This window comes from Mesoplodon bidens, assembly GCF_964165515.1.
Source record: "Mesoplodon bidens genome assembly, chromosome: 14".
Taxonomy (NCBI): domain Eukaryota; kingdom Metazoa; phylum Chordata; class Mammalia; order Artiodactyla; family Ziphiidae; genus Mesoplodon; species Mesoplodon bidens.
Window position 1 is genome coordinate 11,489,736 of NC_138170.1, and position 23,860 is coordinate 11,513,595.

Genomic DNA, 23,860 nt, shown 5'->3' on the forward strand with positions numbered 1-23,860 from the left:
TCAATACTCTGTAATGACCTATATGGGAATAGAATCTAAAAAAGAGTGAATATATGTATATGTACAGCTGAATCACTTTGCTGTACCCCTGAAACTAACACAACATTGTAAATTAACTATATTTCAATTTAAAAAAACGGGGGGGGGCTTCCCTGGTGGCGCAGTGGTTGAGAATCCGCCTGCCAATGCAAGGGACACGGGTTCGAGCCCTGGTCCGGGAAGATCCCACATGCCACGGAGCAACTAAGCCTGTGCACCACAACTACTGAGCCCGTGCATCGCAACTACTGAAGCCTGTGCACCTAGAGCCCATGCTCTGCAACAAGAGAAGCCACCACAATGAGAAGCCCGCTCGCTGCAACTAGAGAAAGCCTGTGTGCAGCAATGAAGACCCAACACAGCCAAAAATAAAATAAATAAATTAAAAAAAAAAAAAAGAAGAAGCAAGCCTCTCATACCATGGCCCAGGAGAGGGCTGGGAAATAGGCGGCTTATGGGTTTCATGGAAGAGTGTCTTATAGAGGACAGTACAGTAGGGTAGAATGGAGGATGATGATTTTTATAAATGATGGTGTAGTTTTTAGCAACTCAATATTTAGTTCCTTAGAACTGCTGGCAGCGGTCCCCAACCTTTTTGGCACCAGGGACCTGGTGGAAGACAATTTTTTCACGGGGCGGGGGGTGTGGGGGGAGGGGTTGGGGATGGTTCAGGTGGTAATGCAGGCAATGGGGAGCTGCAGACGAAGCTTCTCTCACTTGCCTGCCACTCACCTCCTGCCGTACAGCCCACTGGGGACCCCTGCCTTGGAAGATAAACTGGGTCATTAGAAAAACAATGTCTTGTTCCTTTTTCTGGCTGAGTAATATTCCATTGTATATATGTGCCACGTCTTCTTTATCCATTCATCTGTTGATGGGCATTTAGGTTGCTTCCATGTCCTAGCTATTGTAAATAGAGCTGCAATGAACACTGTGACACATGACTCTTTTTGAATTATGGTTTTCTCAGGGTATATGCCCAGTAGTGGGATTGCTGGGTCGTATGGTAGTTCTATTTTTAGTTTTTTAAGGAAACTCCATACTGTTCTCTATAGTGGCTGTATCAATTTACATTCCCACCAACAGTGCAAGAGGGTTCCCTTTTCTCCACACCCTCTCCAGCATTTATTGTTTCTAGATTTTTTGATGATGGCCATTCTGACCAGTGTGAGATGATATCTCATTGTAGTTTTGATTTGCATTTCTCTAATGATTAATGATGTTGAGCATTCTTTCATGTGTCTGTTGGCAATCTGTATATCTTCGTGAGGTGGATGGACCTAGAGACTGTCATACAGAGTGAAGTAAGTCAGAAAGAGAAAAACAAATACCATATGCTAACACATATATGTGGAATCTAAAGAAAAAAAAAAGGTCATGAAGAACCTAGGGGCAAGAGGGGAGTAAAGATGCAGACCTACTAGAGAATGGACTTGAGGATATGGGGAGGGGGAAGGGTAAGTTGGGACGAAGTGAGAGAGTGGCATGGACATATATATACACTACCAAATTGTAAAATAAATAGCTAGTGGGAAGCAGCCGCATAGTACAGGGTGATCAGCTCGGGGCTTTGTGACCACCTAGAGGGGTGGGATAGGGAGGGAGGGAGGGAGACGCAAGAGGGAAGAGATATGGGGACATATGTATATGTGTAGCTGATTCACTTTGTTATACAGCAGAAACTAACACACCATTGTAAAGCAATTATACTCCAACAAACATGTTAAAAAAAGAAAAGAAAAACAGTGTTTAAAAAGCTTAAATCAGGAAGGAGAGAGAAATCACAGGTGCAAAGATTCACTTTATTTATTCATTTTCCCCCCAACATTAGCATGATTAAAGCCAAAGAGGGGGAGGAGGATGAGGTGGGGAGATGGGCTGAAGGATTGCAATAGGGAAAAGGGCCTGAGGCCTGAAGAGGCGAGGAAGGGGGCTGGGACCCAGCACAGGTGAGGGACGAGCCTGCAGGCCTCTCGCTCTAACAGTCGTTCTTATTGAAGGTCCTGATCAGGGCGGAGGCCAGGGACTTGTGACTGACCTCGCAGGTATAGAGACTATGGCTTTGGTACTCGGAACTGGACAGCGTCAGGGTGCTGCTGAGGCTGTATGTGCTGTCCTTGCTGTCCTGCTCAGTGAAACTCTCCTGGATGTTGTTGTCTTGGACAACTCCATCCACTTTCCAAATGACTTTGATAGTTTTGGGGTAAAAGCCATTCACAGAGCACACGACAGAGGCAGTTCCAGTCTTTAACTGCTGTTCAGATGGGTGGAAGAGGAAGGCAGATGGCTGGGCATCAGACCCTGAGGAAGGAAGCACAGAAAGTGGTGTTTAAGTAACAGGGAAGTTCTCCACTTGGGTGCATTGTTTGTGGGTGAGCCTGGAACTGTAAGGGACAGACATGCAGAGAGCAGCATGCTTATTCTGTGGCATCCAGGGAGCAATTAGGGAAGCCAGGAAGCATATTTCTCATCGCCGTGATTTGGAGATTTTCCCTAGCCCCTACCCCTTAAGAAAGTTCTAAATTGTCTTGTTTGAACTCTTTGCAGCCTTTCGAAGCTCTTTGCATGCCCTTCTGACCTTACGTTTCTCTCCTTCATCTGTGTTCTCTGCCTCCTGCAGGGAACCCAGTGCTTCAGGCCAAGAAACAAAACCACTTCATTGGACCCATCAGAGTTTAGAAGTGAGAACAGGACTTGCACAGATCGTTTCCCCTGTGCCTCTCCTAGCTCTGTGCAGTGATATCAGGCTGCCTTTCACTTCCCGGGCTTCCTTTGGGCGTGTTGGGGTCAGACCCACCATGCAGGGTGAGCCCGAAACTCAGTCTGGGCCCGGGTCAGTGGGGTATTGGCCCCTTCACCCCCTGTGATCAGGCCAGCAACTCACCCACTCCTCGCCAAGGCCTCAAAGGGAGACCTGGGTCCTGGCCTGATGGCTGTCATCATATGGGGCAAGGTTCAGCCAGACCAGGAGGGTCAACTGTAATTTTGGCCACCTGCCCAGGAGGAACTGGCTAGCTTCACTTCTGACCATGAACAGCTGCCAGATGGCCTGCTGGAAATCCCCTTTGTGGGCCTTCAAGCCCTCAGGTGGGAGAGCATGAGTTAAATAACAAACCAAGAATCTTCTTTTGCTGTGAGAAGTCACAGATAAGTGAAGAGATTTTTATAAAGCTATAAACCTTTATAAAGCTATAAGCCTCCATGTTAACCAAGCAGTTTAATATAAGATACTGAATTTTTAATATTTTGATACTTCCTTCTCTTTTAACCGTCATCACTATTTTTTTCAGAGAATTTTATAAAATAGCCTTAGTAGCAAAATAATATGAATTCTAGAAAAAAAGGAGAGGAAATATTCTATGAAGATACTGCTATTTGGGTCAATTTTTGATAGCTTTAAACTTCCTATCTTGCACTGAACAATTAGCATATTTGATATGGAAACTCTTGTAAGACCTCTTACTAGCTCTCTAATGGAGTTTAAAATTTATTAAAAGATGTTTAAAAGGCCCTAAATACAGTTTTAGAACAGTTTAAAATACTTACATAGTTTAAATAGTTTGAAAAGAGTTTTAAAATGGCCCTAAAATAGTCCTGTCAGGTTGTCACAAACCAAAAATAATCTTTTTCAAGTATTGCTTTTGAAATTACCTGGAGTAAACAATGACAATAACAAATAACTAAACTATGTTAAAGAGTATATAATTAAAATAGCCAGATTAAAAATGTTCTAATCACAGAATGAGGGGATTAGAAAATATATTCTATTAAGTTTTTATCAATGGCATTTATATATGGTTAGATGTTTTGTACACCTGAAATATAATCCTACTGAAGCCATTAAATTTCTGAAAATTAAAAACATGTCACAAATTTATCTTATTTTTTTGTCAGCAAATATATCTTAATGATATTTATTTTCAACTCAGTAAAAATTAATTGATCAAAACCTGAACGGCCAGATTGTTGCTGGCCTTCAGTTATATTTTTGCTGGTGTCGATTTTGCTCTGAAAGAATTTATATTTATATATATATATATATACACACACATATATATATATATATATATATATATATATATAATTTGGATTGCGCTTTGATTACTTAAACACATTTGATGAGAAGATATTTAAGAAATTACAAATCACTGCAAAAAAATAGCTTTAAGTTCTTTGTAGTCTTCTACTGGAAATTTTCATTAAGAGGATATAATAATGTGAATTTCATTTCTGGAATCGCTAATAAAAATCAGGTTTCTCCCTGTTTTCCCCATGTTAACTCATGCCCATCACATTTCTGTTCTCTTCCGTTAGCGACATTATTTGTATCACTGTGTCAGGAAAGAGGGCCACAGCACAGCTGAACGGGTGATCGCGGGGTTGCCGTGGCCTTTGGCGGCATTTAGCGGCCAGGTGCGCCGTCACCAGAGCCCTGGGACCCGGCCGCCAACGTCATTCAATCACGAAAAGAGACCGCCAAGAAGTCTACAGACCACCCTAGCTGTGCCACGGCCTCCTCTGCAGTATAAAAACACCGGCAAGTAATAGCAAAGAACATACTCATTAAAATATTTCCTATTTTTCTACATGTCCGTGGGCATCTAAAAAGCGCAATTATTTTCTTTTCCTTCACTTAAACAAATTACTTCAAAACTGTGCTTTTGGGGACAACCGTCTTTCCTCCATTATGATAAGAGATCATTTCCAGTTTAGTCTAATATAGAAATGTGGGTTTTTTAAAAAGAGTAATCTGTTAAGGTATAGAATCTCTATAGAATTTCTAAATATTGACAGTTTAGCACTCATTTTAAGCCTCTAAAAATGACAGTGCTGCTGATTCGCAATTAAGCGACAACTTTAACACAAATAAGTATGCTTTTCTAACTTCTTACTGATTTTGTAGTGCATCCTATTGATTTTTATTCTTATAAAATAATATATCGGACAGAAGAGAGAAAACAGACTAAGAAATACACTTCTCTACTTTTCCGTGTTGTACATACAAGCAAAAATCAATACAATATTTGGCAAATTTCAATGAAAATTAATTCGCTTTAGCTCTTTTAGAGCTCCAAGGATTCCTTTTTCATCGACACTAATTTTTTTTTTCCCTTTGAGTCATTCGGTGTAGATTAATCTTTTTGCCTACAAACCCAGGTTTGGAGCTGAGTTTAACTTTTGAAACTGATAATAATTCTGAAATGTTCTCATTTACCCATCTCCACAAAACTCATACTTAAGCCTCTAAAAGTCAACACTGGCATTTAGACCCAGACACATTTCAGAAGGTAGTAGAGAAAAATTACTTACGTTTAATCTCCAGACGTGTCCCTTGGCCAAAGGTGATCCTCAGCGTTAACTTAATTACTTTCCCCTCAACAAAAATCTGTTTTTTGCTGCTAAAGTCATTTGACTGTCGGATACAGAGAAAATCTGGCCATTTCGATGCCACATCAACTAACTAGCTCTCTGCTCTTCTGAGACAACCTGATTTTCAGTCCCTTTCTGATCTAATTTTCAGAAGAATCCCATTCTCTTCTAAAGTGACCTCAACTCATATCCCAAGCATGAAAACCCCCAAATTTCACGACTCTATAAGAAAAAGGAGTAGAAAAGTGCACTTACGTTTGATTTCCACCTTGGTCCCCTGGCCGAACGTAAGCCACAGTGAGTGAGCTAACAACTCCCCCCAATCAAAAACCTCCTTCTGAAGCCAATCACAGGAAAAAGGCTTATTCACAGAAAAATCCAGATTTTTTTCCCCTTTCTCTCCACAAACCCTACTCTCCTTACAAATTCAACAACTTTTCTGTTTGTTCAGCTTAAAAATTGACTATCTTCTGGTTTTCTGCCTTTTACTTTTGGGTCACCAGGAATGGCTCATTTAACCAAAATGTCACAAATTTGCACAAATTATACAGCAGGACAAAACCCTCACAAATAACTGAGCAAAAATGTACTCACATTTAATCTCCACTGTGGTCCCTGGGCTGAAAGTGAACCACGGTGATTCCCCTTAACTTCCACTCGCACAAAACCCTACCCTGAAAAGGCAGTGAGCCCCCTTCCCCAATTCAGTTATTTTGGTTTGGAAATCTTCAAAATTAGTCACCAGTTAGCCTCCTGTAGAACAATTTCCCCTCCTCTGTACCTAATCTGGGAATGAAATTTGTTTTATCCCTGACACCTAATTAATGAAAACATGCACAAAGGAACAAAAAGCAAACCAATTAGACAGAAACGGCAAAGAATCAGTTGAAAAAAATACTTACGTTTGATCTCTATTTTGGTTCCTGGGCCGAAAGTATACACACAAAAGTTCCTCTTAACCTCGCTCCTGTACAAAAACTGTGTCCCTTCCTGACCATTGAGCAAAGCTCTGTTCAAAACATATGCTTTGCTCCCCAATACATTTCTGAAACTATCACTCAGACAAGTTATTCTCCCCCAATGCCTGACTCTTGTTCTTCATAGAAAATGTGCAATCAATTCTCCAGTTTGATTACGGACTGTAGCTTTGCCCTAGAGGATCTCAGAGTCTGGTTTCAAAGAGTCAGCATACGGGTCACTTCAGAGACACAGGGACCATAAGACACAGACAACCGAGAAAGGAAAGTTTAGATTTTACTCACGTTTGATCTCCAACTTCGTTCCTTCACTGAACGTCCACCACAGTGATAGGTGTCCATTGTCTCACTGTGCAAAAACCCTTCTCACCTAAGGGGAGCAGAACCCTGGGTCAGGTACTGAAGCTTACCTCCCTTCTCAAGCAGGAGTGGAGGCCCTGGGGCTTCCCTGACAGAGAATGTTTGTCATTCTTAGGTGAGCTTTAAAATCCTAGAAGATGATTTATTTATGTCTATGGCCTGATGGTCCCATAGTTTAGCAGTCTCCCACATCTGGACTGCTGTTTGTTTATTTATTAATTTGTTTGTTTATTTTCTGGAAAGTAGGTTGAATATAAATCACAAAGAAAGATAAGCACATTAAAAAAAGAAACCCCTGTACTTTTAAGCAATTGAAATATAGTTGATTTACAATGTTGTGCTAGATTCAGGTGTACAGCAAAGTGATTCAGCTATATACACACATACATATATTTTTATATATATATTCTTTTCACATTCTTGTCCATTATACATTATTACAAGATATTGAATATAATTCCCTGGGCTATACAGTAGGACCTTGTTGTTTATCTGTTTCATATATAGTAGTGTGTATCTGTTAATCTCAAGCTCCTAATTTATCCCTCCCCTGCCTTTCCCCTTGGGTAGCCATAAGTTTGTTTTCTACATCTGTGACTCTATTTCAGTTTTATAAATAAGCTCATTTTAAAAAGTGCACTTCTGCACTTTCCTCGTGGTGCAGTGGTTAAGAATCCGCCTGCCAACGCAGGGGACATGGGTTCGAGCCCTGGTCCAGGAAGATCCCACATGCTGTGGAGCAACTAAGCCCGTGCACCACAGCTACTGAGCCCACACACCACAACTACTGAGACAGTGCTCTAGAGCCCACGAGCCACAACTACTGAGCCCAAGTGCCACAACTACTGAAGCCCACGTGCCTAGAGCTTGTGCTCCACAACAAGAGAAGCCACCACAGTGAGAAGCCCGCACACCGCAACGAAGAGTAGCCCCCGCTCACTGCAACTACAGAAAGCCCACGCGCAGCAACAAAGACCCAACACGGCCAAAAATAAATAAGTAAATAAATAAAAATTTTTTAAAAATAAAAAAAAATAAAAAGTGCGCTTTATACCTTCTTGTGGGGTGGGGGGCTTTTGCAAATAATAAACCTCATTCAATGCCATTATGAAACTTTTTAACTTCTTTCATTAATAATATTAATAAAGAATGTTTTCCTAATTGAACCTCTCCTTTGCCACCATGTTGTTTCAAAAAAGACTAAATCCATATCAAACAAAGGCCCATGTCTTATTTTGAAATCTATTTTGGAATGAAGCTATAGATGGCCTGTGAAACAAAAACAAAGATCAAAAGAGAAGAAAAGCAGACTTTACTTGGTTGGTTGTCTGTTGTCACAGGATAGGTAGAGCTAGAGGGGTACCCACCATGCCACAATGAGCTGAACCAGGTGCATGCTGTCTTTGGAGCTGCCAGGGAATCATGGCGTGCCTTGGTGTTTCCATAGTAACCGCATCAAGAGCCCTGAAGACCTCATTTTGCTGTGAATCCAGCTTTACTTATTGCAGTCCTTTTTCCCTCTTAACCTTCCATTCCCACCTTAGCATACATTGCTCCCAGCATCTTCAAGTCCTTACTGTACTTCTGTGACCTCCAGCTTTTACAAAACTCTCCCTCTTCTTGGAGACACTTTTGCTCACCTCCGTGAGCTTGTGAACAACAAATTGTCTTTCAAGACTCAACTCAAGAGAGACCTTCTGTTGGGTTATCTCCTAGCAAGTGACTCCACTTTGTAGAGTACAGAGGCAGGTCACTGGGCCTAGAACACCTAGTTGCTCTTATCTGCTGTCAGATTCTTTCTACCCTACTGGATTGTAAGCTGGTTGATGTTTCATTGTCTTATATTTGGAAGGCCCAGTCCAGCATCTTCACTTGGTAAATGCTCAACAAACATTTGCAGAATGAATGAAAAAAAAAAACAAACCCCAAAAACAAAAATACAACCCTACCACAAATAGTTGAAAATCAATAATAGATCAGAGCTGATAAATTATAATGGACCAAGGACTAATACAGACCACTGCAATAGTAAGTTTTACAAAAGAAATTGTAATAGTAATTCTGAAGATTAGGGTAGCCTGCATTGATTTTGTCACTGCGAGCTTTGCTAGTTACCTTGAATAGCAGAATCAGCAGTGGATTTCACCAGAAGATGAAGAAAGAGAGAAAGCAAATTGGAGATAGAGAGGAGAGTGGAAATTAAGTGTAAAAAACAGTTGACTGAGGACACAGTCGACATGGATGTTAAAGAGGATAGAAAGTGATTTTCTCTGCAGAGATGCAAGCAAATACCAATCAAAATAGTTGACATTTATTGAGCATTTATGAAGTGCCAGACATTGTACATTGATCACATTTAATTATCCCTCCAAATTTAGGAACTAGAAACTACTCTATCCCTTATTTTGTAGATGAGGAAACTTGAGTGCAGAGAGGTTAAGTGAGTTGCTCATGGCAGTGAGTGGCAGAGCTGGGATTTCAACTCAGAGCTCATGCACTTAGTTGCACCAGTCTGCAGATTAGACCCTGGGAATGAAGTCACCCAATGGAAGCAATACACTTGTCAGAAAACACTGGGGTGAGGGGAGAAAAAGGAAACTCCTTAGATTGTCCCCGGGTTGGAAATGAGTAGAAGAATAGTCTCAAAGGTATATACAAGACTGCTCATTGAAATGTTGTTTAAAAGGTAAAAAAATAGAAAATAACTGACATCTTCACCATAAACTAATTATGATAGAGCTTTGCAGTGGAGCACAAAGCAGCCAATAAGAGGATGAAGTCGGTTTCTGTATAGTCACATGGAAGGTGATTGTAAAGATATAGGCTGAATGGTATGTATTGTATGATATTGTGATCCCATTTTAATTGAATATGTATGGGTATGAATACAGGCTAATTGCTGAAGGAAATACAGTGAACTGTGCTCAGTGGTTATCTCCTGAAATCGATTACAGAGGTGTGTTGTTGTGGAAGAAAGGGGAGTAGTGACATTTTCTACTGTCCTGTATATTGAAGATTGTTTGATTTTTAAAAATTATATGAATACATTCATTTTGTGGCTTTCAGAAACACTAAGGCTATACCAGTTTTGATAAAAAGTAAAGTCTGATATTGCCTAGTAGAATTCTCAGTATTTATGTGCAATGTATAAATATAATTTTTAAATAATATATACATATGCTTAAGTTTTCTTTGCTTTTCAAATATTTTTTATAATCTTTAGATTAAGAATACAAAAGGGTAGGGGTTTCCCTGGTTCTGTGCAGGAGATGTGGGTGTGGCTGGAAAATATATATTCTTAAGTGAGTAAATTGGAGACATAGTGAAGCGTGCAAGCAGAAAGTGAAGCGCGTTATAAAGCAGAATTTGCTACTGATAAAAGATGGTTGTCATAAGAACCATTGTGGCAAAAACCAGTTTGTTGATCATACACAGTAGGATCAATAGGAATGATTGTTGTCACGTTTGCTATGACATCCCGTGTATCACTGAGAAGTGGTTGAGATCCTTAATATGGATGTTCATTATTTGAAGGCAAAGGATGTCTTAGGAGCATCTGTGAGCATCTACCATTCTACAGAGTGTCCAGGATGGACCTTACTAAGATTGATTTACTGAGGAAAGGCCGTGTCAATAAACTAGTCTGAGAGGTTCTTGGATTTATGCATGAGTGTTGGAAATAGAACATTTGGGGGAGAATTCCAACAAACTCATCACTGAAGCTGCTTTCCATGTGGCCCGCAACAAAGTTAGATTCTTAGAATAAATTCTAAAGTGCTTGTGGGGATAGAGAGAGAGAGAGAGAGGGAGAGGCTAAGTGCACGTTTATAAGTCACCCTGAAAACTCTTGATAAGCTATCTTATCAATGTTCCTCAGGTCTAATATTTCAAGAAACACCATTTCTGGTTTTTATTTGACATGATTAACCAGCCAGTTTGAGAGGTCTGCCTCCCACCAGTACCATAGAGTAAATCACCCAGCATTTTAGAGACACAGTGACACAATTTTGCTCTTCATGAAGTTTGAAGGAGGGGGGCTTCCCTACCTGGCTCCTGAAAATTTGTGTCTGATAATCCATCCTGAAGTTTGTGGTTCAAAGGTTTTCTTCAGCTGATCATTCACAGTAGAGTCCCAGGCAGGTGATCCTTTTGACTTCAGTTTGATCCCTCCCTCCTTAGGATCATATTGTCTGTCATTTGTACTTGACTTAAGCTGATATTCCAAAAGGGGAGGAGGAAATTCTGGAGTCCACATTCAGTGGTGCTCAGAATCTGATCAATTGCCGGTCTTCGGGCTAGAGTGCCACAAATGGACATCTGCCCTGCGTCTCCAAGGGGGCAAGGATGGCTCCATTAGCCTGGAAGGAGGGAGGCAGAGGAGGTCACTTGAAAACTTGCTGCTGCTTTGCTGCTTTGGAGCTGTGTCTCTTTCCATTCATTTCTGAAGAGAGACATGCTGAGAGAAGCAAAGTCCTTTGCCCAACCCTGTGCAAATGCGTGTGCCGTAAACGTGACCCAAGATTTTGGTCCTACTCTGGAAAATGTAGACACTCATCTTGTTTCCACGAGGACCTTAAGGCTGCAGGTGTTTCTTGACGTTCTAGCGTGAAAGAGACAACAGCAGCAATGTACCAGGGCTTATGGACCCTTGGAGATTTACATATTGAGGCTTGTGGTTTCCAGCGGGTTTCCACTAGTGATGCGCCCTTTGAGCTCGGCCCTGGAGTCCCCTGGCTCCCTGTCTGTCTGCTTGGCATCCAGCCCTGCGTCTCCTCTCACCCTACTCAGAGAAACCCGTCGCGGACCAGCTCCGCAGACAGCTGTGGAGGACGTGAATTCAGGTTTGGTTCTTCACACTTTTTGCCTTTGTTGTCAGAATCCTCAGGTCCTTTATGGACACTCTGCTCTGCTTTGTGCTGGCTCAGGGACCCTCACTGAGTGCCCCCTCCCACCCCTCTGACCATGCCCCCCCCCACCCCAGCCTTGCTCATCTTGACTAAGGACCTGGGCTCTGCATCTTTCCTGCCCACTCTGCGACATTGCCTCATTCCCTCCATATGTATATCCTGATCCCATTTCGAAAGGATTTCAATCTCTCTTTGCTTTGTAGTTCCACCAGCTCTTCTGTTCAGCTCCACGGGTCAGTTAAGGTGGTTACCACTCAACCTAATATTTTGCTGCTGTTGACTCTGCCCTGTTCTTCTTGTCCTTGTAGATTTGTTTATTATTATTATTATTATTATTATTATTATTATGGCTGCACTGTGATGCTTGTGGGATTTAGTTCCCTGACCAGGGATTGAACCCGGACCCTTGGCAATGAGAGTGCAGAGTCCTAACCACTGGACCACCAGGGAATTCCCTGTGGGTTTATTTCTTTTAAATAATTTCTTAAAAATTTTTTTTTGTATTTTAGGTTTTTTAAATTTTGTTGTTTTTTTAAAGAATTTATTTATTTATTTATTCATTTACTTTTTGGCTGTGTTGGGTCTTTGTTGCTGTGCATGGGCTTTCTCTAGTCGTGGCGAGCGGGGGCTGCTCTTTGTTGCAGTGTGCCAGCTTCTCATTATGGTGGCTTCTCTTGTTGCAGAGCACGGGCTCTAGGCGCGTGGGCTTCAGTAGTTGTGGCACGCAGGCTTCAGTAGTTGTGGCACGCGAGCTCAATAGTTGTGGCTCACAGGCTCTAGAGCACAGGCTCAGTAGTTGTGGCACACGGGCTTAATTGCTCTGGGAGATGTAGGATCTTCCCAGACCAGGGCTCAAACCCGTGTCCCCTGCATTGGCAGGTGGATTCTTAACCACTGCGCCACCAGAGAAGCCCCTTAATTTTGTTTTTAAACAAGAGGGTATTGTGATTGAATGTGTGAGTTTAATTCATCATCTTAAACTGTATCTTTCTTAAATTGGCTCCTTTAGGTTCTAAGTGGGGTTAAACTAGGCTGGTTCCTGGCTCTTCTCCCCATACTAATCAGCATCACATTAAAGGGCTATTAGTCTGGTGCTGGGGAAAGAAGCACAGATCACTCCCTTCTCCTTAATGCACCCTCCACCCCGAAGTGCCCTGATCATCCTGGCTGAGACTAGAGTTCCGAACCTAAGAGGGAAGGATGGGAAGAGGGCAGGGTGGCAAGAAAACAAACAACAAAGAAACAAAAAGAAAAATCAAGAAACCCAACAACTGAAGCAAGGAATAATGTGGACTTTTACATTGAATATGATGGACCTGTCCACCACTCTCAAACTCCCTTTGCAATGACAGAAAAAATATAAAAATGAGAATAAATGTATTCCATGATTGGAGCATCACAAAGGATCCTGTTAGGAGAAAAAAAAATTGGGAGAAAACTGCACAGATTTAAATTACATGATTGAAATGATGGAGCAACTAGAATCTAGAATCTTCCATTCCATCACAAAAATAGGCAGGGGCCCTTGAAGCAGCCAACACTAGTTTTCCCCACAAAGCCCTCAAAAAAGCACATGCACCTCAGAGTTAAAAGACATTGGGACTGGAAGTGGGATGGGGGCTGGTGGAATGTGGAGTAACACCCAGGATGCCTGACACTTGCCCTTCAGGCCATGTGACTAGTGATGGAAATAAAAAGGGGTCAAGTGACAGGCATTCAACAGCAATGGGATAAAAGTCTTCCAAAGCACCAGAAGAAGAAAAAAATTAATAAACCAAAGTAGCAAAATTCAGGACAAGGAAATAAAAAATCAAGAGAAAAATATGATAAACAGAAATATAAAATAAGATGGACAGGCCAAGTCCAAATAGAACAAACTATAATAAAAGTTAAGTTATCTAAAGCTTGAAGATAAGGCAAAATGATGACTACTGAGAAAAATTCTCTCCTTGACCAAACTCTACTCAGGCTCCTCTGAACTCTCTTCTGAATTTTGGGCTTCTGTGTTTATCACTGCATTGTCCAGTTTTAGCAAGAATCCTGCTAAGTCAATTTTTTTTTTTTTTTTTTTTTTGTGGTACGCGGGCCTCTCACTGTTGTGGCCTCTCCCGTTGCGGAGCACAGGCTCCAGATGCGCAGGCTCAGTGGCCGTGGCTCACGGTCCCAGCCGGTCCGCGGCATGTGGGATCATCCCAGACCGGGGCACGAACCTCTGTCCCCTGCATCGGCAGGCGGAGTCTCAACCACTGCGCCACCAGGGAAGCCCCTGCTAAGTCAATTTAACCAGAATTCCCCATCCTGCATCCTCCTTGGTATCTAATTGAGTTCCTTATATTCCATCATCTCCCAGGTAATGTCTGAGGACCCTGGCCTGCCTTTGGCAAGGCTCCCATCGGGTTGGTTCAGCCAGAATCAGAATTACCCCTGATGTTTCCTCTTAGAAATTTTCTATCCACTGACCCCTACCCTGCTCCTTGGCTATAAATTCCCACTAGTCCTTGTATTTGAACCCCAATCTCTCTCCCCTTCTGTATAACCCCATTGCTGCATGGTGGTCTCTACATTTATGATGGTAATGGTCCGGAATAGGGTCTGTCTTACCTTTTTTTTTTCTGGCTGTGCTGCGTGGCTTATGGGAGCCTTGACCAGGGGTCGAACCTGGGCACTCGGCAGTGAAAGAGAGGAATCCCAACCACTGGACTGCCAGGGAATTCCCAAGCCTTACCATTCTTTAATAACTGTCATACATGATTTTTCTTTAACACTATGTGTCCTTTCAAGGTCCTTTGATTTGCTAGAGAAATAAAGTTTGTTTGACTTGTATTTATTACTGATTAAAAACTAGAGTCCAAAAAGTTAGATATTAGCCTAGAAAAAACTGATATCATGAAAATGACAAATGATTTTTGTCTGGGAAGACCACTCCAAGGCTTATGGGTTTTATTGCTCTGTAAGACATTAACCAGTTTTAAATCTTATTTAGCAATCTTATTCTAGCCTTGATAGGGGTGTGTGTGTGTGTGTGTGTGTGTGTATCTATGACCTCCTTTCACCAGCTTTATCATCTGGTTCTGTCATCAATAAATTAAATGAATCTTTGACACACGCTCACAATATATATGCATGAGAACTTTAATTTTTTTGGAAAAATTTGTACCTTGACAATATAAATGAGAAAAACTTTACAACTGAAAGACCAAGAACAGTGAATGTAACACACAAATCTGGCCATAAGTTGTTGAAAAGAGATGTATTTAAAACTAATACATAAAATGATTGGAGCAACTAATGCAATGGATGAGGATGTCAGGCAACTGCTAACTGAAGGAAGGACAATATGTAATATTGAAGAAATAGAATTAGAGGAAAGAACACTTCCAGGGACAAAATCAAATATAATAAATAAGACTGAAGAGCTCAGACTGTGGGAAATACATTTATATCAGATTGTTCTGTTTTTGTGAATATCATTTGGAAAGCATGGTAGCAAAGCAGTGGGTATTGAGACTGCCACTTTTCCCAAGGACAGGAAATGGGTGGGCTTGGGGCCCAAGGAGGGGTGTGTCCCTTGGGGCTCAGGGACCATTAGGGGCTGAGAGAGAGTCTGGTGGTGGCAGTGGCGGTGAGGAAGGTGGGGAGCGTCAAAACTCACTTGAAGTCATGGCAGTGCCTCCAAGTGTCTAACTTATATTCACGCTCATCCTCAAATGTTCTTACGTCAGGAACAGCCTGCTCAGGTTGAGTGATTAGATAGAATGAAATGCTTTCAGTCTCTGGGTACTTTTCCTCAAGATTCAGCAAGCGGGGAGGTTTGTTTAGCCTAGCTTGGGTCAAGGGCTACCCCTTGGCTAAGGAAAGTGTCGGTCCCATGACATCCTCAGCTGACTCCACCTAATCAGAAAGAAGTAATTCCTCAAAAGGGGAGGTTGGTTTGCTCTTAGGAAGTGCAAGGATGCAGTTAGGAAGTGGAATGTCCACTGCTCTATGTTCTTCTGTGTATTTTGAATCCTAAGCTGGTGAATTAGGATATTTTGACTCTAGACAAAAGATACAATTTACCAAGAAGACTTAATAGTGATGGACTTTTATACTGAGTCAAAATGCATCAAAATACATTAAAATTTTTTATTAGAGACACAGTAGAACTTGAGAAAATGACAATTACACCAGAAGACTTTTTTTTTCTGCCTATTGGGAATAATAGGTATATTTATTAAACTATTACTGGCAGTCAGTATTGTGCTAAGTGCTTTATATATATCACTGTTTTTGATTGTGAGATTGATTCTGTTAGATAGTTGCTTTCTTCATGTAAAAGATGAGGAAACTGATGCAGGATGATCTTAAGTAACTTGTCCAAGGTTACATTTAGTAAGTAGCAGAGAAGAAGACTTTCTATATAGACAAAGAAGTTGGGACCAACACAATGAAAACTGGAATCTCTCTCCCTTCTTCATTCCTTCCCAGGCCCATCATCCTATCCTGTGTGGAATAACAGAACTGACAATAGTGTGAAATAATTTTGCTGGCATCAACATGTTAAAGATTATTTGCCTCTTTCCCAAGTGTGTTTATGTAATAAGGCAAATTTCCAAAAGTAGCTGAGAATATTTCTGTCTAAGTTCCCTGGTTGAGAAGCACAAGCTTCAAATAGATTCTTTCTAATCCACATACTGACCCTCATTAGAAAAAGAAAAAGAGATATATGTCTCAATTCATTTTAATATATATGTGTATATATATAATACACACACACACATATATATATATATCAGTAGATACTTGGGTATATAACATTGAAAACATAATCTTTTCAAATGCCTATGGAATATTTATAACATTTAGCTGTGTACTGGGCCAAAAAGAGAATGAAACATTTATACATTTTCCCAAAGTAGAAATCATTTTGGTCACATTATCTTTACCACAATGCAATAAACCTAGAACTTAGCCATAAAGTAGCCAACTAACAGATTACTGACTTGGAAATTAAAAAATTACCACTCTAAAAATCTTAAAAAGGAAATATATCAAATTACAGAGCAACGAATTATTGAAGCGTCAACAACAGTGAGAATACTGCCTATTAAAATGCAGTATTTTATTAAATATTAAGTATTTATTAAATACTCTTAGTATTTAATACTGCATATTAAAATTCATGGGATGGAATCAAAGTGGGTCTCAAATGAAAATGTGTTTTCTTTACTGATTAAAGAGCCAAGAGGACTTCCCTGGTGGCACAGTGGTTAAGAATCTGCCCGCCAATGAGGGGTCACGGGTTTGATCCCTGGTCCGGGAAGCATGCCGGAGCAACTAACATGCCGCGGAGCAACTAAACCCGTGCACCACAACTTCTGAGCCTGCACTGCAGAGCCCGCGAGCCACAACTACTGAGCCCACACGCCACAACTACTGAAGCCCGCGTGCCTAGAGCCTGTGCTCCACAACGAGAGAAGCCACTGTAATGAGAAGCATGTGCACCGCAACGAAGAGTAGCCCCAGCTCGCCGTAACTAGAGAAAGCCTGTGCACAGCAACAAAAACCCAACGCAGCCAAAAATAAAATAAATAAATTTATTAAAGAAAAACAGCCAAGAGATCAAACATAATAAACTAAGCATTAAACTCAAGAAGCTAGCCACCGAACAAGATGAACCAAAAGAAGGTAGAAGGACACAATTAGTAAAAATAAAAACAGAAGCACATAAAAAACAAAGCTATTTTGGTGAATAAAACCAAGAGATAATTTGAAAATGATCAATAAAATAGACAAATTTCTAGACAGTGTGACCAAGGAAAAAGAGAAAAACACATATAGACATTGAAAATGAGAAAGAGATTATAGCAAACCAAAAAGCTTTTAAGAATTAAAGCACATGCTGCCTGGATTTCCCCCATTCTTCCAGCCTTCTGGGGCCATCCTCACTATTATTTTTTTCCATTTCCTTTTTTGGTAGTGATTTGGGGGTAACCTCACTATTGAGATATAACTTACATGCCATACAATCCACCCATTTAAAGTACACAGCTCAGTGTTTTTTAGTATATTCACCATATCACACTACAAATGCAACCGTCATCATAATTTGGGAATATTTTCATCACCTCGAAAAAGAAACCCCGTTCTCCTTCTCTATCACCTCTTAGTATTCTCATCCTTCCCAGCTGCTGACAACTGCTAATCTACTTCCTGTTTCTCTGTATTTTCTCATTCTGAACGTTCCATAAAAGTAGAATCATAATATGTGGTCTTTTGTGTTTGGCTTCTTTCACTTAGCCTAATGTTTTCAAGGTTCATCTCTGCTGTAACATGTATAATATCCCACTGCATGGATATACCACATTTTGTTTATTCATTAATCAGTTAATTCACCCTTTTTTGTTGTTCAAATACAACTGCCCGGGCCTCCCTGTGACATGTTGGTGAAGGCTGCATCTTTTCAAGGATTCTCAGAAGCTTCTCAAACGTGCAGTTCCTTCCTGTTTCAGATTCTTATTGCAATGAGATTATTGATCTCCCTGACTGCTGTCATGATTCCTGTACCATTGCCTTCTCTCTGCCCCTCCTCACCTCATGCTTGACTCGTCCTCTTACTTCATTTTCCAGAAACCCACTTGTCCAGGGTTTCTAGGTTAGGCAGGGTTGGTTTGATAGAATGTTTCTTCTTCTCATTTTCTACCCATATTCAGATTAAAGCCCCCAAAGGCCATTGCTTTTATAAATTTTTATTTTTAAATTTTTAATATTTTCTTCCAGTTTTATTGAGATATAATTGGTGTACAGCACTGTGTACGTTTAAGGCATACAGCATCATGAATTGACTTACATACATCATGGAATGATGATCACAATAAGTTTAGTGAATATCCAACATCTCCTACAGAGACAATATTAAAGAAGTAGAAAACACATCCTTTTCCTTGCAATGAGAATTTAGGGTTTACTCTCTTAACAGCTTTCATATGTAATACACAGCAGTGTTAATTATCAGGTTGTACATTACATCCCTAGTACTTATTTATCTTATAACTGGAAGTTTGTACCTTTTGACCACCTTCATCCAATTTCCCCTCCCCCCAGATAGGCTTTTGCTTTTTTGAACATCTAAATGAAGGGCACAATTCCTTATCTCCCAAAATAAATGGACTAATTTGCCCAAGAAGAGATAGACACTAATTTTAGAAGAATTTGAGGAGTTTGTCAAAGACCTACCTCCTCCGAAAGAACCTAATACAAGACAGTTTTCAAGCAGTTTCTTTATAAGCTTTTTTTTTTTGAAACTGATAATTCCTATGTCAAGGAGATACACAGATATGGAATACTTTTCCATTTATTCTCTGAGTTGGCATGACTGTGATACTGCAAGTGGACTGGAGCAGTCCTCAAATGAAACCTAGGACCCTTACAGATTAGAAAGGCTCATCTCTATTCCTTGAACTGCAAATTTCATGGCCCTTTAAAGTGAAGTGAGGAGAAAGGGTAAATATTTAGTCAATCTTGTAATTGGCATGGCTGGGAATTTGGATAAGTACTAGACAAGGGGTAGCTGACGAAATTAATACCAGAAACCAGGAGGAGTCCACCCAAATGTAAGGCACATACACCGGGACACATCAACCTAGGGAAAAACCAGGATCGCAAAAATAACCACACACAACGTATCATTGACACTTGTCTCTGCCCAGGATATCATATCTTCCACTTCCATGAAAAAGAATATTCTTCACACCCCTCATTATTTCTTGCATTGCACAGGCATCTCTTGAGGGATCGCACTCACCGCTGCACTCTCCGTGATTAACAAGTGTCTGGCATACACTTGGTGTCCAATACATGTCTACCCAAATGAATGAGTGAAATGAACAAGGATTGTTCAGCAGTCACATGGTACTTGCTGTTTTCTCCTCTCTTGCTCTGGCGCACACTCTGGTGATCACTTTCGGTAATTTCTGAAGCCCTGAAAACTGCTTCTGAAGGTGGTGCCTTAACTGGGATTGTCTGGGCTGCAGCTGAGCCTGGGACCATGTTAGACTGAATAGTGTATAGATTTAGCGTGATCTTGGAGGGTCTTTGTAGATCTGCGGACTGTTTGAACTGGAAGAGACAAACCATGTCTAGCTCTATGCATTACAAACAAGAGAAAATTGGGTCCCTAAGAGAGGAAGTGATTCACTCCAGGCCACAGAGGTGGGGAAGAGCTGGGCTGCAGGAAGAACCCAGTGCCTTGCCTCCCAATTAAAGTGCTTCCATTACATTTCCTGAGGCACTTGGCAAAACCTTCGTAAACCAGGAAAATTGTTTGCACAGTTGCCGTCTGTTTCCCTTAAGTCAGAGGAGACATTTTAATGCATTTTCTGAAATCCAGTGACAGAATGAAAAATGAGTCTGTGCAGCATGAAAATACGTTTCTTTCTTCAGCGTGACAGCTGCTCTGGAACTCAGTCAGGGTACAAACATCACAGTTAATATAGAAAAGAGCCTTAACTATTGACTTTTATAACTGAGGAAACAAATGCCCCCTTAATGATACTGAGGTTGTAGGAGCACAGTCAGGGTCTAAACCTTTGCCTTCTAAGAACCAGTTTGTGATTTCCACTAAATGCTGCCAATTGGAATAATCTTCAGCCTGATACGTGTATTAACTAAAAGCAATGATAGCTACTCTAATAGATACGATCCAAAGCTTGAGTGACTTAATGCACTGGAAATTTGTTTTTCACTTGTGGGAAGTTCTAATTGGCAGTGGAGGGTAGGGTTTCTGTCCCATGCTGTCTCTGAGGGACACAGGCTGACAAAGGCCATCTTCAGCTTAAAGCTCCTGTAATGAGTTGCAAGACTACTGATTATGAAAGGAAGATTGACCTCACAGTCACAGTCACTGAATCGGGCTGGAGTTCCAGACTAGAATGGAGGCTTTGTGGATGACGAGCTTTACACATAATGAAGTTCTCCATTGCTGCCTAAGAGATTTTGACTATTTAAGGAGAGGGTAAAACCTGAGTGACCCAAACTCTCCAGGTAGGTAGGCAATCACTTTGGTAAAGTGGTATTTATTGTACTTCCCACATGCTGCCTTACATCATGGAATTTTATAATCATATTTGAACAGCTTGAAATACTTCTGTATTCGCCATCGTGCCTCTCTACTGAGTACTCAGTGATTGCTCTTCAAACTGAATTTGATAAATACGTGTATTTGGGAATATGTCACATTGAAACTACTTGGATATATAATTTAATTAGAAAAATTAGAATTTTTATGGATAAATCAACAAGTATCTCCTCTCTCCCTCCCTCCCTCCCTTCCTTCCTTTTTTCTCCAAGCTAGTACTGCTGGGGTCCACTGTTGTGCAGACAGCAGTAACATAATGTCATGAGGACATGAGGTATGGCAAAAGATGTACAGATCCTTGAAGAACATGGAGAACCACATATCTTATCAAATATTCTCTAGATGGGTGCAGGGTCTCTCCTGCCCAGTGCCATGCAGGCTTCATCCCAAGGGCTGCCACATCCTATTTATACCTCCCAGAGCAGTAGGGCAGTGACTGAGGTGGGGGAGAGAGATTGTAGAACTTAGATTTACATGGAATAATTAAACAGAAAGGAGATGACAAATACAGAAAATTCTTTCTTCTGGACAGGTCTTTACTATTATAGCCTTAGAAACATTACTGCTGATTATTTTGTCTTTTTGTGAGATTGACTCCTTCTCCTAGTCTTGGCAAAGTGATCTACTAATTCATTACAATTCCTATCAAAATTTCAATGGCATTTTCCACAGAAATATTAAAAACAATCCTAAAATTTGTATGGAAACACAAAGACCCCCAAACAGCGAAAGCAATGTTGAGAAAGAAAAATAAAACTGGAGGCATCATACTTCCTGACTTCAAACTATAATACAAAGCTTTAGTAGTCAGCACAGTATGGTATTGGCATAAAAAGACAACAAAACAAAACAAACTATATGGAGCTAGAATGAGATTGTTTTATGGAGTCCCTACATTTTAACTGGTTCACATCCTCAACTTGAAACCTGGGAAATTTAAACGACTGGACACCCTGTTACTTTTAAGGCACTCAGCAACAACATTTAATTATTAAAACACTTAATGTTCTTAACAAACAATATTTAATTGTTAAGGAACTGATGATTCAGTGCCTAGAGCAGGAATCCTGTCATGGGTGGATGGGCAAGGGTGCCACCCTCTCTACTTTGCCCTCCAGTGACCTGGCAGCTGAACTGCTAAGTCACCTTTTGTAGGGAATGGGTTTTTGCTTTCTTGTCAAGAACAAGATAGGTGTTTAGTAAATATAAGGTGTCTTCAGCTTTTACTATATGAGTAGTTATGCATATAAATTTATTAAAAACCCTGGATATTCAGTTGTCTTCACTATTGAACTGTGGATGTATATTTGGACCATTGAATATTCCACCTAAAGCTGATACTGGTTCCTTGTTTTATTGTTGCTGCTATTTTTTGTTTTTGAACATTTAAAAAATATACAAGGTGACTTCCACTTCCCAAAAGAAAGAAGTACTTTTCCTTATTCCTCCCACCAAGTACAGCTAAAAACCCCAGGCATCTTGTTAAAAAAAATAATACTCTGAAAGGTGATGTTATGGGGTGGATCTCCCAAGAGATATGTTGAAGTCCTAACACCCAGTACCTTAGAATGTGACTTAATTTGGAAATAAGGTTGTTGCAGATATAATTAATTAAATTAAGATAAGTTTATACTGGAAAAGGGTTGGTCCCTAATCCAATACAACGGGTGTTCTTATAAAAAGAAGAAAATTCACAGAAACCCAGATGGGAGAATGCCATGTGATGACAGGCAGAAATGGAAGTGATGCAGCTGCAAACCACGGAATGCTAAAGATTGACAGCTACTGCCAGGATCTAGGAAGAGGCAAGGGAAGATTGTCCCTGACAGGTTTCAGAGGGAGCATGGCCCTGCCCACACCTTATTTGGAGCTTCTAGCCTCCAGAATTGTGAGAGAATAAGTATCTGTTATAAAAGTCACCCAGTTTGTGGCTTAAAAAGCCACCCAGTTTTTGGTACTTTGTTATGGCGACCCTAGGAATTAACACAGGTAGAGAGAATAAGGCAGACCATGTAGGGGTCTTGGGACCTGAAGAATGACAGAAAACTGCTTAGGTTTTCTTTTTTGCCTCATATATCACAGAGCAGGTGTTGGAGAAACTAGCAACTTGGGAACACAAATGGGCTTAGACAAAAAAGAGCCCTAACAAATGCTGGCTCTTTCTTGCCAAAGGACTAGGAAAGAAGCAGCCTAGAAAGACAGAAAACTTTTAGACAATAACCACAGAGACAGCCAAATGTCACAGAAAAGACAGTGGCCCCACCTCCACCCACACCAGTAAAGTCCAAGTGGTTCTGCCTGGAACACTGGAAAAGTCATCTTGTGATAAGTAGGGTGAAGGTCACAAACTAGGGTGAGGGGCAGGAAGGAAAGGAGCCTGTGCCGTCCCTGAGCCCCCTGCCCCAGGTTCTGTGAGAAAAGAACACTCCCTCATGTTACAAAGATTCCCTGGTTAGATTCCAATTGTGTGTAGCCAAGTGAAATTCTAACAGATACAGCTTTCTAATATTTTCTCTTCGAGTTTTACATCGAGGACGATAAATGAGTTTGGGTTCTTTCTTCATGTTCAGTCTTTAATTTTGGTTTCAAGATTATCCTAGCCTCATTACATGATTTATAGTTCTAAATACTGGTAGTTTACTCTCTTTTACTATTCCCTGGACAATTTTCATAAAATACAGGGTTTTTGTTTTGGGGTTTTTTTTTTTTTTGAGGTTTTGGTAAAACTTAACCATACAGTTATCTGGACCTGGACATTGACCGAAGCGAAATTTCTGTAACAACATATTTAGAGAGAATCAACGACTTTGAATAGAAACTGGTTATTAGATATCTTAGGGAATTACTCTTAATTCTGTATTATAATGGCATGGTGGCTGCTTGGGAAAAGGTCCTCATCAGTGAGCAGTGTACTGAAATTCTTAATGGATTCGCTTCAAAATACTCCAGCGTATGTGTGTTTTATATATCTTTGTATAAGGTTGACCATTTCTATAAACATTAAAAATGAAAATAATTAAAAGAAACAGTGCCACATTGCTGACTGTGACTCGCCTCACGCTGAAGTCAGGGTGCAGTTATGAAGTTCTGTC

General features: G+C 40.6%; 1 protein-coding gene across 1 annotated transcript in view; it reads right to left on the minus strand.

Moving 5' to 3' along the window:
• Positions 1-1,820: 1,820 nt before the first annotated feature.
• Positions 1,821-23,860, minus strand: part of LOC308627555 (immunoglobulin kappa light chain-like) — a 29,857-nt gene continuing 7,817 nt past the window's right edge. Inside the window, exons 3-4 of the mRNA XM_081253855.1 lie at positions 6,312-6,361; positions 1,821-2,340 (exon numbers count right to left, since the gene is read on the minus strand). Of these exons, the coding sequence (XP_081109981.1) occupies positions 2,018-2,340; positions 6,312-6,361 (373 nt within the window). The 3' untranslated portion in view covers positions 1,821-2,017. The remainder of the gene's footprint in view (positions 2,341-6,311; positions 6,362-23,860) is intronic.